Source organism: Pteropus alecto, unplaced genomic scaffold (genome assembly GCF_000325575.1).
Source record: "Pteropus alecto unplaced genomic scaffold, ASM32557v1 scaffold76, whole genome shotgun sequence".
Classification (NCBI taxonomy): Eukaryota; Metazoa; Chordata; class Mammalia; order Chiroptera; family Pteropodidae; genus Pteropus; species Pteropus alecto.
In genome coordinates, this window is record NW_006443138.1 from 8,649,756 (window position 1) to 8,665,320 (window position 15,565).

The 15,565-nt window shown below is 33.9% G+C and overlaps 1 protein-coding gene across 2 annotated transcripts in view; it reads right to left on the reverse strand.

Moving 5' to 3' along the window:
- Nucleotides 1-3,182: 3,182 nt before the first annotated feature.
- ZFC3H1 (zinc finger C3H1-type containing) overlaps nucleotides 3,183-15,565 on the reverse strand; it is a 49,497-nt gene continuing 37,114 nt past the window's right edge. The window contains exons 25-35 of one of the 2 annotated variants that reach the window (XM_006923747.3): nucleotides 12,909-13,014; nucleotides 12,628-12,826; nucleotides 11,992-12,086; nucleotides 8,682-8,792; nucleotides 8,307-8,411; nucleotides 8,009-8,174; nucleotides 6,810-6,910; nucleotides 5,185-5,286; nucleotides 4,507-4,546; nucleotides 4,189-4,251; nucleotides 3,183-4,059 (exon numbers count right to left, since the gene is read on the reverse strand). In XM_006923747.3, coding sequence (XP_006923809.1) covers nucleotides 3,922-4,059; nucleotides 4,189-4,251; nucleotides 4,507-4,546; nucleotides 5,185-5,286; nucleotides 6,810-6,910; nucleotides 8,009-8,174; nucleotides 8,307-8,411; nucleotides 8,682-8,792; nucleotides 11,992-12,086; nucleotides 12,628-12,826; nucleotides 12,909-13,014 — 1,226 coding nt within the window. In that variant the 3' untranslated portion in view covers nucleotides 3,183-3,921. The remainder of the gene's footprint in view (nucleotides 4,060-4,188; nucleotides 4,252-4,506; nucleotides 4,547-5,184; nucleotides 5,287-6,809; nucleotides 6,911-8,008; nucleotides 8,175-8,306; nucleotides 8,412-8,681; nucleotides 8,793-11,991; nucleotides 12,087-12,627; nucleotides 12,827-12,908; nucleotides 13,015-15,565) is intronic. The other variant, XM_006923748.3, reaches the window with a different exon arrangement.

Consider the following 15,565-nt stretch of genomic DNA (forward strand, 5'->3'; position numbering starts at 1 on the left):
TATTAACCCAAGAAGTTTACGGGGGGCGGGGGGAAACTAGTAGCAACAGACTGCTACTAATTCCAGTCACTCTCTCCACATCAAGGCTGTTCAAACTAAGCCTGATGAGACTATCTCCTACTCAGCCATGCTCATGTGGACTTAGAAGCACAATGTGCCCCAAGATGTCTCCCTCTTCTGGACAGATGTGGCTTCTATAGAGTTTTACATATCTTACCTGCCATCATGTCTAACAAATTTCCAATTGTGAATGAATTACCACCACCACCAAAGAAGCTTTTCAGGAAGTTTTTAAAAAATGTACAAGTTTCTAAACATGTGCAAACTCTTCTACAATATTCAAGTTTAAGTGGCACATATTTTTTGAAAATAGTATTACTGGCCTCAACTTTTTCTCTTCCTATTTTACGTTTTAGCCATAATTCACTGTCATCCAGGAAGACGTTCCCAAGCACAAATCCAAATTCGGAGCACCTTTGGAAACGCTTCTTGGTATGTACTGTTAAGCTCTTTATTCATCTTTGTATCGAGTGTCTAGCAAAGCTCAGTTGATTCTGAAATGGGAAAAATGCCCGGTTCTCCACTGTGGAACCCCCTTTTGTGAAGGCCACTAAAGTGGAAAAAGTGGAAAAGTGGAGACAAATCCTATATCCATTTTACCGTCTATGAAAAACAAACACAGCTATTATCTACCTCAAAGATGTAAAGAAGAAAAAACAGAAAACCCCTTTGCATTTATTGCAGATATCTCAATTAAGTAGTACTCAGAAACTACCACATGGCTATTTCTGAGGAAGGCTATGTGTGTGGTGATGGAAGATGGGAATGAGTGCAGGGTGGGGTAGCATGTCCTTATTGGATGTTCACTGGCCCATGAAATAGTAAACACACAACTGAAGAAAACCTGAAGAAAGCGAGGACACTTTTTGGCGGTATATGGAATAGAGCCCTAAAGATACAGAAAAAAGAAACTCAACTCAGCTTTACCACCTACATTAAGAAAGATAAAGGTATATATCCACTTGTAAAATCATGAGGGACAAAAAACCACCAACCAAAAATGTTCATTAGAAGTCTGCCTTTTCTTGAATAGTTGTTCCAAAATGTTCTGTTAATTTGTACTGCGGGGCAACAATATTTTGCAGGCATAATCCTCAAACCTGAAAGGTCACTAAAATTGTTATTTCCCTATGAACTAAACTTAACACAGTGATATGAAAGCAGACTTAAGGAAACTATGACTTATCTGTGAACATGAGACAACTTTAAGCAAGAATATTGGCCCTGCTTTGTATTATAGCCACATGTTCCTACTTTTTCAACCACCTTGAAAAATAAATATTTGAACTACAATCTTCAATAAAGTCCCTCTACATTTGTTGTCAGTCTTAATCACCTTTTGCTTGTCTGCTTAGTGCTTTTAGCTCTTAGATGTTGCACCTGGGATTCTAGCTTGCTTTATGATGTAGGTTTATATGCCCTTTAATTGAAAGCAAACCGCCTTAGATAATCCAGTGACAACAATGTTACAAGGTCCACTTTCCGTTAAAAAGCAAATAGAAATATTAGGCTGTTTTCTAAAATGAAGAAAAACACATAAAAATCACCACAATCTGCCATACCACTTCCTTTATAAGAGATAAAAACCCCACAGCCTAAAATGCCTCTTTTGTGTTTTTTCTCCCCCTAACCCCTCACCCTCAGCAGGAGTGGGGGAGTACAAGAGACTGCAGTTCTCAATGACTAATCTTTCCTCACTGTGTATTTCTCTGCCCAAAGAAAGACTTTAGTCATACGATATGTTAAATATTGTATTCACAATATTACAATAACTATATCAACTTTAACCCAAAGTTTTATTTAATATTCTAATTGTTGAAAGCTCTTCATTAAAAAACAAGTAAACATGAATATGGTAGGATGACAGAAACGTAAACCTCGCTTGTAAGCAGTGTTTGCTTTTATGTGTGTAGGTTAATATGTGTGTAAAATGACAGAAAAAGTGACATAAGAGGTACCTTTAAGGCAATATTATTTCTATGAGAGAGCTTCATAATCTTAAAGAGCAATATGACAACTGATCAAAAAGGATACAGCTGCTTAATATATGCTAAGGGCTCTGCCTGAATGACTGTGTACAACATAGGAAAGGTGACTCCTGGAATTGTTACAGTGCATAGCCTGCGCGGCTGGACTAGAATTGCATGTACTAATGAAAGCATTCTTCTTTTAAAAAGAGGCAAAAGTTACTGCTGATGGAATTGTTTAAGCAATAAATGGTAGGCTTTAGAACACAGAAAAACTCAAAACTTAGCACTGTCCTCCGAAAAAACTAACAATGGCTTTCAAATAATCAGAGTGGGAAAAGCATTCAAACTTAAATAGTTAAATGCATATGATGAAGAACATCTGGAATTACTATCTTCCACCCAAATTTCTTTCGTTTTAGAGAAAAACCAATTAGCTACTTTTTGGTTTAATGAAATAGACATTGGACAAATGGGCTATGTTCTTGGCCTCAATAAATAGCACTTACTAGCCAAATATGCACTCGCTGTCTATTATGCATAGTGCAGGGTCTCGAAACATGGTTTATTTTGATTAAGCGTCATACAAATGTACAGATGTACGAACTGTCTAGTATTTCACGGGCCTGCTGCTCTGTAATAATTAAGACTGCATTGTAGCTGTAAGACCAGATTTGTTATAGTTATGTGTGTATCGTTAACAATTTTTCTAATTAACCAGGTGTAAACAAACTCATTATAGACTGAAAACAAAACAAAAAGCAAGGTCTCCCTTATATTTGGTCACACAGATATTCAACATAAGACAGCATGTCACTAAGCAAATCATCCAAAGTACAGTTGGGAGATACTTTCTAAACACCAGGGTCTTAAGAAGTACTTTAATGGCAGTGCAAACCTATCTGATCACTGCCCTCAAAACAGAACAGGACCATTTTCTCACAAATTAAAAAGTCATTGAAATGTTTATGGGAAAGCATGTTCAAGATAAGAAAGTGTTGATACAGTCATAGTGAATATCCCTATCTCCTATTTCAACGAAAAGTGAATAAAGACAGCAACATTTTTAAAAAAGTTAACTTATATTAAAAATATTTTGTTTATAAACAACTTTAATACTACAAAGTAGTATTTCAATACAAAGCAGTTCAAATATTAACTGTTCTTTAAACTGTTAAACTTTATTATAAATTAAATTTCTTTACAAAAAAATTGCACATAATATTTGACCACTCTTAGGTTCTGATGCACTGGCATTTGCAATAGTTTCTTTAATCTTCAAGTTAAACAGTCTCGGCAAGGAGTCCAGAACGTAGAAAGGGCAATAAACAACCCTGTTAGAGCATTCAAGTGCAACTAGCAGACTTGTGGCCATGGCAGTTACACTTTCCTTAAGGTGGACTGCTTAAGTTTAAATCCTGAAATAAAGAATCTCAAAAGGTTTAAAGAGGAAGAACTAAAAGGGGCTACCTGCTTTTTACTGTAAACACAGCCCTGGAAATTAAATCCCAAACAAGAATCTCTCAGGCATCAGAGTGTGTCAAGTGAATCAGGACTAGCACAACATAAAGGGGGAAAAGTAAAAAATAAAAACAAAAACAAAGCAAAATTAAAATATGTCAGTCACTTTGAGGAACTATACTTACGTACATGATGTTATGAGAATCTGGCTGGGCCTAGAGGCAGGCCAAACAGGAAGTTCATTTATCCAATCGAAGAGGGTCATGTTCATTGCTTCTGGTTTTGAGAATTGGATTTTGTAGGGGACTTGATATGATCAGTAATGCTTGTCTGCATTACACAGACCTTAGCCAGGGATCAGCCTAATCTTGAAGGATCATTCAAATAATTTTGGCAATTATTATAAGGACTTAGAACTGACTGTACCCAGTGTTCAGTGATTCTTGCTTTCTGTTTTGTAACTGTTTAAATTTAAGAGCTCATTTAGGCTGACTCCAATCTCTTGGCACTTGGAAACTAGTTTTCTCAGGTTATCAGTTTTACCTCCTTCTGAAGCTTCAAACAAGAGTTGCTGTAAGAGACAGGGAAGCATAGAAGTAAGACTGAGCTAGATTCTGAGCATTACCACATCAATGGATATGGCACATGCAGAAAATTTATAGAAAAACTTCAAGATGAAATAAAAGATAAAAAGCATTACATCTTTCCACAGTGATGCACAAAGAGGTAACTTCTGTAAGGCTCTCTGATATAAACGGTGGACCTATAAGATAGATATACACACAATTCCATCAGGAAACATGATGAAAAACACCTTCGTAATCCTAACTATTTGAATGATATTTCATAATATAGCATTTAAGACAAAATGGTTGCACAAGTTTGGGAATTTCCAAACATCCAGAGTTCCTGGGATGTTAACGTCTATGTTTTAATCGTTTTAAATTAGGAAGTCAAGAAAAGGAACAGAATAGCTTTAAAAAGAAAGTGACCCATCTGATAGTCGATCATGGCTTACCTCTCTTTGTCCCTTTAGAACAATCTCAGCAGCAATGGCTCTAAGAAAAAAAAAAGGAATATAGAAAAGGGGAAAAAATTTACATATCTTTGAACAAAATGAGATACTACCACTGGCTGAATACTGACTGCGGGAATCTGAGTACAAAACTTCCTGAAAGTAACAGGCTAAACTTCCAAGGAGGGTAACCTATAGTAAAAAGAAAAATTCAACAATTTTTATCAACTTTACAAGAATAAAGCAGACCAGTGTTTTGAAAATAACGGTCAACAAAAGTATTCATAATTACTAGTAAAAAATATCTGGCACTAGCACACCTTTAAAAGAAAGAGGACATCAGACTATAAGTGAGGGGATAAAACCCTACATTTCAAAAGAGATAATCTTAAAATGTGCATAACAGATTTCTGGATTTGATAACGGTCCTGTTATCTAAATGTTCTCCTTCAAGGAAAACTGCAACTCTACCCATTGTGCTTTTAGAAGCAATTGTTAATGAGCATTCCCTAACTCTCAGTATAAACCCTTAGCAAGAGCCAAAAACAAATTCTAAGTTAGAGATCTGTCCTGGGGGAAAAAAAAAAAAAAAAAAGATGTCATTTCAGATTTACCTGTCTGGAGCAAACCTTACAAATAAAAGCAATAGCTATAAAAACATGTACATGATTGTTGCATTACATTTTCCAGGTGGCCAGGCATGTTGGGATATTATATGTAAACATCTTGGCTTGAAGTTTCAGAATCTGAACATTGCTTTCTTCCCATTCATGATGAAGTAGCCTGTAAAGTACATTCAGGAAAATGAACAAAGCACTGCAAGTGTGGGAAATCCCAAATGTGTTCTATGAACAGAATGTTTGATGAAGTACAGTTTTTGGTCAGTTAAATTCCAGCAAGACTATGCAGCAAGTATTTGCAGAATGCTTCTTACAAAAACTACCCTGGGACAGGAACATGCAAACGAGCAAGAGGTCAAGAGTCATGCCAACTTCAACAAACTAAAATAAGGCCCTTATATTCCTACAGAATATTAAAGCATTCTCTCCAAATTACACTCCAGGTGTCTCCTCCCCTCACCCCCCAATATTCTAAAATAATGACTTGATACATTAATGCAATTTCCTGATATTTTTCTCTTGGTTAATTACATAGTTAATCATGAATGATTCTTGAGCTAAAATGTTAACTACATTTGCTAATTATTAAGTTCTCTGTTCTGAAAAAAAAGGACAAGAAAATGAAGAGTATCAAAATACAGAAGTGGAGCTTTACCAGGAAAACCAACAATCGAACTACCTATATTGCAAAAGTACCTATCATAACAGAAACTAGTCAAAATATGACATCTTTTATTTCACGTTTTACTAAAGGCGATGTTCCACAATACATTGTTCTGCATTCATAATTAGCTTCTGTAGATCAACATGCTGACAATTTTTATTATAAAATGCTATGGTTATTTCTGTCACAGCCTTAGGCCTTTGAATTTTTTCAGTCTCTTATATCATTTTTCCCACATATATGCTAAGTGAAATGTAAATACTTTAAAACACAAGAGAATATTTGATAAACTTAAGTACCTTATGATCCATAAAACAAACAGAAACATAAGACACAAATGATGCAGTAAGAATGACTACACAAGTAGAAGCCAAAGCATTAGATGCAGGGTACCTTTTTGAATTAGAAAGTACAATTCTTGAGAGTAAAAATAGGTTTTCTCTATCAGAGAAGAGAAACTACAAAAGAAATGCTTAAAAATCTCTTTCTAATTGAATGTTTCAAATCCCTAGATAAAGTGTTTCTCAAATGTGGTTTGGGGGCTCCAGCTCAGGAATCTGCATTTTAAAATAAGCACTCCAGGAGATTTTGGTACATGCTAATATTTGAGAGCAACTGACCTATCTGAAAACAAATCACGGCAACCAAAATATATATAGTTGGCTTCTATGTTTGTAATACTTTAAAAATCTCTTAATGTTCCTTTGACATGTAAAACACACTTACTGCTTATAATACACGTGCTAAGAACAGATGGCATGTGCTTAGAGAACACAGATGAACTTTACTGAATTATATGTCCCCTTAAAACCTGCAGTTTACTGAAGTAACCAGATTTTTATACTGACTTTTACACAAAATAGCTAGCTATCTACTGCTTAACAACTATGAAATTATAGCAGTACACATCAGTGAAGAAATAGTGGAAGACCAGACTGTTCTTATCAAGTTTTCAAGAATAATTTCACATGAAGAGCCTATACTATTGGGCTGAGAACCAAAAGAATTTCATTTTTTCTTACCTCAGTGCAAGTCCAGAATTAGTTGGCATAATGGAGCAAAACCGTTCCAAGGTTTTGGAATGCTGGGTCTTTGGAACACAGCTCAAATAAAAGTAAATAACCTGTAAAGGTTGAGGAGAGGGGAAAATGAGAGAAACAAGATATAAAATCTGATTATCTGTGTGTTTTAAAGAGAAAACCAAAATGGTCTTTAAGACATGAATGTATAAATTATAATGCATAATGCTGTGAGTTTCAGTTCCTACTATTAATTGTGACTTTCCAAATATGACTTAGGAAATGTGGTCTAGTGATGAGAGCTATGGACTGAGAATACTGACAAGAAGCCAGGAGTCCAGGTTTTCATTCCTGAATCTACCTTTACTTGCCTTATAGCTGGGCAAGTCATAGGGCTAATAATACCTGCCACATCTTGTTCATGGAATGCTCATGTGTAAATGACTTAATATCCATAAAGTAGTTTGAGATCCTGGGATAAAGAACGGCATAGAAGTACAAAGCATAATAACTGGTTAACCCGATAAGCAACAAAACCACCTGACCAAAACAAAAACAAAACAAAAAAACCACTCTATATGTTAGTATGCATTGAGCTTTAAAGGGGTGTTAGCCTACATTGCACTAAATGAAAGGGGTCTCCGAAAATAAATAACAACCAAAAAAACCCATTTCATTGTTTATAAGAAGATAACCTTATAAATAGATCAATAAATTCTACTCAAAATTCTAAACAGCATCTGCTTTCAGCTTTTTTATGTCCTATTTATAGATACATCTGCTTGACAAAACATTAAAAAGAGCAGCTACACTGTGTAAGCCCATTCTTATTTTGAAGTTACAGAATTTTTCATTCAGTAAAATTTCCAACTATTCAAACAAAACATTAGATATTACTTCTTTTAATCCTTCTTCTTTAACATGTATTTAAACCTTAACATCTCTTCAATTTTGTTTCGATGTTAAATTTTCTTTAAAGTATCATTATCAATATGTACTTTTATCTTAATTGAACCTTAAAGGGCTCTGTTTATAAGTCTGAAAAGAGATAAGTAGTAAACACCATCAAGAACAATAGTAAAGTGCTAGGAAAGTGGTCTTCGGAAAAGCTCTCGATATAAAACAGGAGTTTTGCTGTTGTTGTTTCGGTCCCCTTCTTTTGTATTAACAGCTAAAGGAAAAAAAAAGTTTTAAGTTCTTACCCTATTATGAAATTCATAGTTGGACCAGTAATCAGCACTGCTAAAAGGAATGGGGTATCGAGCAGGGACTGTAACCAAACATCTATTCACTAAATCAGTAAAAAGTTTGAATTCTTGGACTTTGTTTCTGGATCCAGCAGCTCTATTATTGGCAAAGACAAGATAACTGCCAAAAGAAAAATATTATAATTTAGAATAATTAAGCCAGTAATTCTCTTACCAAGAACGCTGATCACCCCTTTCCCCACCATATCCCCTTATTCCAAATCCCGTTCTTATTAAGAGGAACTAAACTTACTCCATCCAAATCTTCTGCACTATATCAGATCTCATGGCCACCCCTAATGCTGCCTCATATGCCTCCACTGTCTCTTTAATACTTGATTGAAGAGGATGACAAAGGCTGTTTAAAAAATGAAGGAAAACATTGTATGTCTACAGCTCAATTCTATTAGGTAAAGGAATGACAAAGTATATTTTAAACATTACAGATATTACTACAATGGAATCCTTCTTTTGATCTTTCTTCTTTAATAACATATAAACCTTAGCATCCCTTCAATTTTGCTCAAAGACTTTAACACTGGGTTAATTTTAACAGTGTAATTCATTTATAAATAACGAATGCAAGCCTAGTATGCAACATTTATTTCCACAGTAGATAATGTCTCACCAGTAAATCATCCATAGAAAAGGAACTTGGTGGTTCAACATCTCATCATCAAAATTCCCTTTACATAAACGAGCTGGAATGTCAAGTGGTCCTGGGATATTTAAGAGATACCTGGAAAAAAAACATACTGTTTGAAATTATGCCAATAATTTCACATATGGTTTACAAATACTTGGAAAAAAAAAACCCCCTCATTTTCAACTTAAATTTCCTAATGAGATTTTAGTTTTACATGTATACCATACTGTTTTGGTTATATCTCTATCATCACTTACTTATTATTTTACACCTACATGAATAACTCCTCTTCTAAAATGAAGTCTTTTTATTCTATCCCTAAAATTAAACGAACCACAATAATCAAGTAATTAAACCTAACTAAAAACAGGAAACAAATAAACTACCAAGTATCTAAACTTTTCTTACAAAATCTGTGCTTTCTTGTAAAAAGAAGTTCTTTAAGAGTTAAAGAATTTGATATAGAAAAACAATCTCTCCCATACATACAAACACACACATACCATTATCATTTTAATTTGAGACATATCAAAGTGTATTCCGTAATATGTTGGCCCATAAATCACTTGTCAAAAAGAGGTCCATGATCAAATAAGATTGGGAAATACTGAAAATTATAGCCCCCTCTTGAAAAGCCACAAAACATATTAGGATAGTAAAAGCTCTAACATGATTAGTAAAGAAATCTATTTGACTTTAACTAATTCTAGTCCCCACCCTCAATATATTTCAATTTGTGTGTATAACATTTACCAACATCTTCAAGAACCATGTTTTTGAAGGAAATACATTGTTCTCAATGACAACTAGTATAACTGTTTACACTGGTTTTAAAAATTATTTCAAGGGACTAAGTTTTAATGGATTAAAGAAGCTGTATGGGGACTTGGGGGTGAGGGAGAAAAACCATAAGGAAGGGAAGAAATGGGACAACTAGAAGTCAGGTTATCATCCTAACTTGGCCATAACTGGCTGTATTACCATGAGTTAATTACTTAACTTCTAAGGATATTAGTTTTCACAACTGAAAAATGAGGTAAGAAGAGATGACTTCAAATATAATCTATGTAATACTCTATCCCTAGGCTAACTTCAGTAAAGTTAGTGAAATCCCCACATTAACTGTTAGGGCCATCTATTAATCTTCAAATTGATTTGAAACACATGAAAATTATCCCCAGCTAGTTCTTTCTGCGTCTGTTTTTATAGTAAATGTTATACAGAAAGAGAAATAATAGAATCCAACTCTGGGTATATATTACAGTTCTAAGTAATTTGCTTGTAATTTCTACTCATGAAGTTAAATATAAGACTTTGAATCTATTAAGAACACTGACTTCTCCTATTAATAATAGGAGAAGTTGTTGGAAGCAATATTTATAAATTTAAAAAATTAGCAATATTTATACATTTAAAAAAATTATAAATATTGCTAATTTATATTTATAAATTTAAAAAATTTACATCAGTAAGTATGATAATGCCCAAAACTATCTGACTTAACTGCCGTTTTCCTAATATTTGACTCAAAAAAGATTTCCTAAATTAAGAGAAATGCACACTCCATGTAAGGGCTTCAGTATTATCTTTAAGAAACAAACAAACAAACAAAAACAACCCTAAAAACAGGATACCTTTTTATCCTCAATGAATTATGAACTGACTATTTCCACAAAAAAAATTAATAAAGATGACCTAGTAAACAATGAGAAGATTATTTGGAGGCAACCCATTTCCAAATTTTTATTGATACCGTTATTTATTCTGCTTCATTTAAACTGATCAAGAAGATCTGACGATCTTTGATTAGTTACCATGGCAGAAACTGGCAAAATCTTTTAAGCTAAACCAACTACCTCCATGCCAAGGGAAGATCAGAACCAGCAAGTATGTAAAACATTTGGTTCAGCCTCAGATTTATCCTGTGACTGAGTTTGAGATGTTTAAGCAATCTAGTTTAAACAGGAAGAAGGGAAAGCTGGACAATCTCTAAATTCCTTATAGAACAGTTTAATTCTTCTCTATTAATTTGCATTTTAAATTATTCTTTTGTAATTAATTTTAAGGTATTAATCTGGATGTAGCAAAGCAGAAGTTCAGGAAGAGTACTAAAATCACTATGGCAATAAGCTGGATACCACAAGAGGACAGATGTAAAGACTCAAGTCTAGGAAAAAATAATGGCCCCAAACTTTTTTACCAAATCTCCAATAAAACTGCCATGCTCACAAAATATTCTAGGGTGGATAGAACACTGACCTAACTGTGCGTTGTTTGTGAAAACGTTTTTATATAATATGGCTATACTGGGAGTAAATGGAGGGAGCACTTAAGAAAAATATCTGCAAGAACAAGACTTGCATACATAAAAATAAAAACTAAAATTTTTCTTCACTTATCAGTATTTTCCACAAGAAACTCTTTTAGGAGATATTCGGCTTAGGCCTTCCTTCTCTCTATTCTTCCTAACATAAAATTATAGAGTATGTCATAAAATATTTTTCTTTTAATGCTGTTTTACTTAGGATCAGCAACTACACCTATTTTTGTAAACGAGGTTTTACTGGAACACAGCCATGCCCATTCACTTATATATTGTCTATGGTTGCTGTTGCTACAACAGCATAGTTGACTAGTAGTGATAGACCATATGGCTTGCAAGCCTAAAATACTTGCTATCAGGCCCTTAAGAAAAAGTTTTCTGATCCCTACAGAGAAATGAAAAGGAAGAAGGAAGAGAACTTTAAAAGCCTTCCAAGAAAGCATTCTTCAAAATTTTCTGTGGCCTCTTATTTTTGTTAGAATAAGAACTCATAGCAAAACAAAGGCAGTAAATACAGAGCTCGACATTAGTTACTGAGAAAAGTGATGGTTGAGAAAAAAAGAATCCTCTAAAGCTTCTTAACATCATTGCAGAGGTTAGAACAGTTCTGTTTAAAATTTTAAAGGCGTATTATTTACATCCACTAGATCACCAAATAAATTAAAACTCAGTTTTTAAAAATTTACTCTCAGGGTAATTCATAGTATTAAGTACTAAAACTAACAATAATAAAACCTGAATGAATCACCATGGTGTTAACGTAGCACTTTTATTAGTGTCTTTAATATTAAAAATATAAAGTATTTTATATCTTTCCTTTTTGATTAAATCTACTGCCTTCATAACACTCTGAGAGTGTTACAGTACTTTTTAAAAATGTAGTCATCCACCAAAAAAAAATCTTGTAATCTTTCCACTAAACTATATTATTTCTCATTCCTCTGCCAATCAACAGTTCTAAAAACTTACCGAAACAGATCCAAGTTACTATACTTCTCAAACCCGGGTTTAAAGAAGGATGCGATAAATTTCCGCAAAAATGGGAGAAGATTATCTTCTCGATTCTATTTTAAAAAGAGGGAGGAAGAATACACATTAGGCTCATCATGTTGAATTAAAATCTTTTGAAGGAGGAAAAACTAATTAGATTAAGTGTCTTGAGTAGGTGGGGAGTAGAGATAACTTCTAAATTCTGATCTCCAAATTAAATTCACCAAACCATTAAAAAGCTTAACACCCAATATATCACAGGCTCAAGTTTTATCCAATTACTTACTAGCTTCTATTATATGTTTGGCACTGTGCTAGGTATTGGGGCTCTAAATCTAAGTAAGACATGCTCCTTAATATCCTCAAGGAGTTCTTAGCATAGTAGATAAAGCAGCTATAAACAAAATTATAAACCAATTTAATAAGTCTAATGGTAGAATTATGCACATGGTATTTATAGCAGAGAGAGGAAGAGTATCTAACACAGTTTGCAAAGGCCAAAAGGACCAGGAAAAGCTTCCTGGAGTGGCCAATGCCTGAAACATCTCAAAAGATAAATAAGAATTTGTGAAACATAAAAACATCATATTTAAACATTAAGAGACCTTTTTTTACCTGCAAGATGAAGAATTTGCATGTATAATAAAAAACTTCCGCATTCTGAGGGTTTTTTTCAAATGCAGTAAGCCATACTGCCCTGGCTCTGTCATGCTGATTTGTTTGCAAGTATAAAGCAACAAGGGCTTCCAACAACTGGCAGTTCATGGGACACAACTCCAATAAATGTTTACAAAGCTCCACTGCAGCCTCATACCTTAACAAGAAAAAAACACAACTAAAAACACTTTAAAATCAATTTTTAATAGAAGGTTAAGAGCTTGTCAATTAAGTTTTACCTCTCCAGCAGCTGATGCAAAGCAATCATGTTTGTGTAAATTGGCATACAGGCTTCTACTCTTTCCTCAACAGTAAGGCTCTCGTCTGTGCAAGCTTTTACCGCATCTATCCAAAAACATCACAATAACATGAATCGAACATAAAATAAAATATATGGCTGTGTTATTTAAACTCTAAGAGACCAATAGGTGAAGATGGCCTATCCCCTTGCTTGACTATCACCTTATGAACTCCTGACTTTTTAACCCAAAAGAGGTATTTGAAATATCTCCAAACTCCTAAAATTCAATCTCTCACCCTCACTTTCCTAGGAAGAATAAAACCAACCAATATGAGCTCTCACATCTATCGGTGTTTTCACTTAAACAAGTGTTTCTGCATCTATCCTAAATTCCTTAAAACTGATCTCAAAAAAAAAGAAATTAAATGAATTTTTTCATCTTTCTCTGACTCATTGAAAAGAGGCTTTTTGCTCTGATGTTATATAGCCATTTAAATGTCTCCCCCTAAACTAGATCCTTTCCTTATTCCTTTAAAACACACTTCCCCCTTGTAAAGAATCCTTTGATCATACTGCTTCCTAGAGAATGGTTGTTTTACTTTGTATAATTGTCAGCATTTTCCTCCTTGGCCAATGAATAACTTTCCAGGTTTGTGGAGTTTAAAAAATGAATGCCATTCTGAAAAACAACAATGGCAACAACAAAAACAACAAAAAATGGAAAAAGGTGAAGGGGAATAAGAGGTTCAAATTTCTAGATATAAAACAAGTAAGTCATGGGGATGTGGTCTATGGCATAGGGAACATAGTCAATAATACTGTAATAGCATAGTACTGTGTCAGATGACTGCTGGACATATTACAGTGATCACTTTAGGTAAATGTTGAATAACTATGGCATACACCTGAAACTAATACAATACTGTATGTTAGCTACATTTTTTTTTAAATCTTTGAAAAAATGAATGTCACTCTGAAACTGTACTTTCAAAGTTCACTTGTAGGATCGTAACTAAACAAACCTAAAGGCCTACCTTTGCATTCACTGTATTTGATAGTGTCCTTGCTCTTCTTTTTAATTTCTTCTTGCCTCTGCTTCCAAGAGACTTATATTTCCTCTTAGTCTCATTCATTGACTCTATTCTCCCTTTTGCCCCCTTACTGCTATACATTTAAATCTCCATTTCCTCAGAGAAAATATCTCATAGATTCAATTACTGAATAATTTACTGCAAGAGTATAATAAAAACTGTAAAGCACTTCTATTTTAATAGCTTTCAAATCCATTTCTCCCTCCATAATTGTCCACTTATGGTCTACTTCCTTATTTCCTTCTGCCAATAAGCATTTCCCAGTGGGATGACCAATTTCTATTCACAATTACCACTCTGAATACCAAAATCAGTCTTTCCACTTTACCAGTTTTCTATTATTATGTTTTCCTTTTCCCAGTCTCAAGACCCAGAAATCATCTTTGACTATTTCTTCTCTGTTTTCCTGACACTGAATTTGTCTCCCACATCTCTATGTGCTAACTTCAAGTATCTCTAAAACTCTCTTTCCAAGGTTACTTTTTGTGTGTCTGTTATAGCAATGAGTTTCTCGTTGTTATTTCTACTTTGGTACCACATCTCTTTAGCACATCTTTCTAAAAGAACCTCTATTGCCATCAAGTCTACCATCAAGTCTACTTACAAAGTTCTTGAAAATCTGGTATCATTCCACTTACCAAGGTTAATTACTAGTATTTTCTAGCACAAAATTCTGATTTTGATAAGGACTCTCCCTTCTTCTAATCTCCCTTCAAATCCAATGTACCAATTCCTATCTACTTGGTGCTTTTTGTTTACTTAGCTCTCCGAACAGGAATGTCCTACCTTTCCTTCCTTTCGTCATTGGTTTATTCAATAAACATTTACTAAGCACTTAGTACACAGCCAGACATTATAGGCCCTTGGAAAATATAGAGTGAAATAAGACAAGGGTCCTATCTTTGAAGAGGTCCACTACGTGACAGAGCTTCGAAGTCCAGCTTCAAGTCCTAATTCTTCTATGGAGACTTCCTTCATCATGCCAACCTCTAATAATCTCTTCTCTTTGGATTTATGGCCTGTACCATATAATTCTATCAATCACATATCTTAATCTCATCCATAAGCATAGAATTTAGACTACATACTAATGTCCAGTTCTATCATCTCATTTATTTAATAATTATGTCAAACACATTGATTTTATCTTCTGACTAGGCTACATATTTCTTAGTAGGAAAGAACAGGCTTTATACCTTATATGTGCTCTACAGCAAATACATTATTTAGTATATAGTAACAATCAAATTCATTGATTGATGGAGAAAATATTAATTACTTGAAAAAATAAGATACAATCTTTAACATCTTTCACCTTGGTAGATTGCTTTAAAAAAATTACCTGATTCTGTGATTCAATCAATCCATTAAACCTATATAATCTACATATCTAGCTGATATCCTTTTGCCATAATCAGAAAATTACTTATGTAGTGTGGTAACAGTTCTCAGCTTTCACAGATGCTAATGCTCATCTTATCTGATTCAATCCTTAATCTTTTAAATATTTATGTAATAAAGTACGAAACTATAATTTGCAATATGTATTTCTGTTCCAGTTATG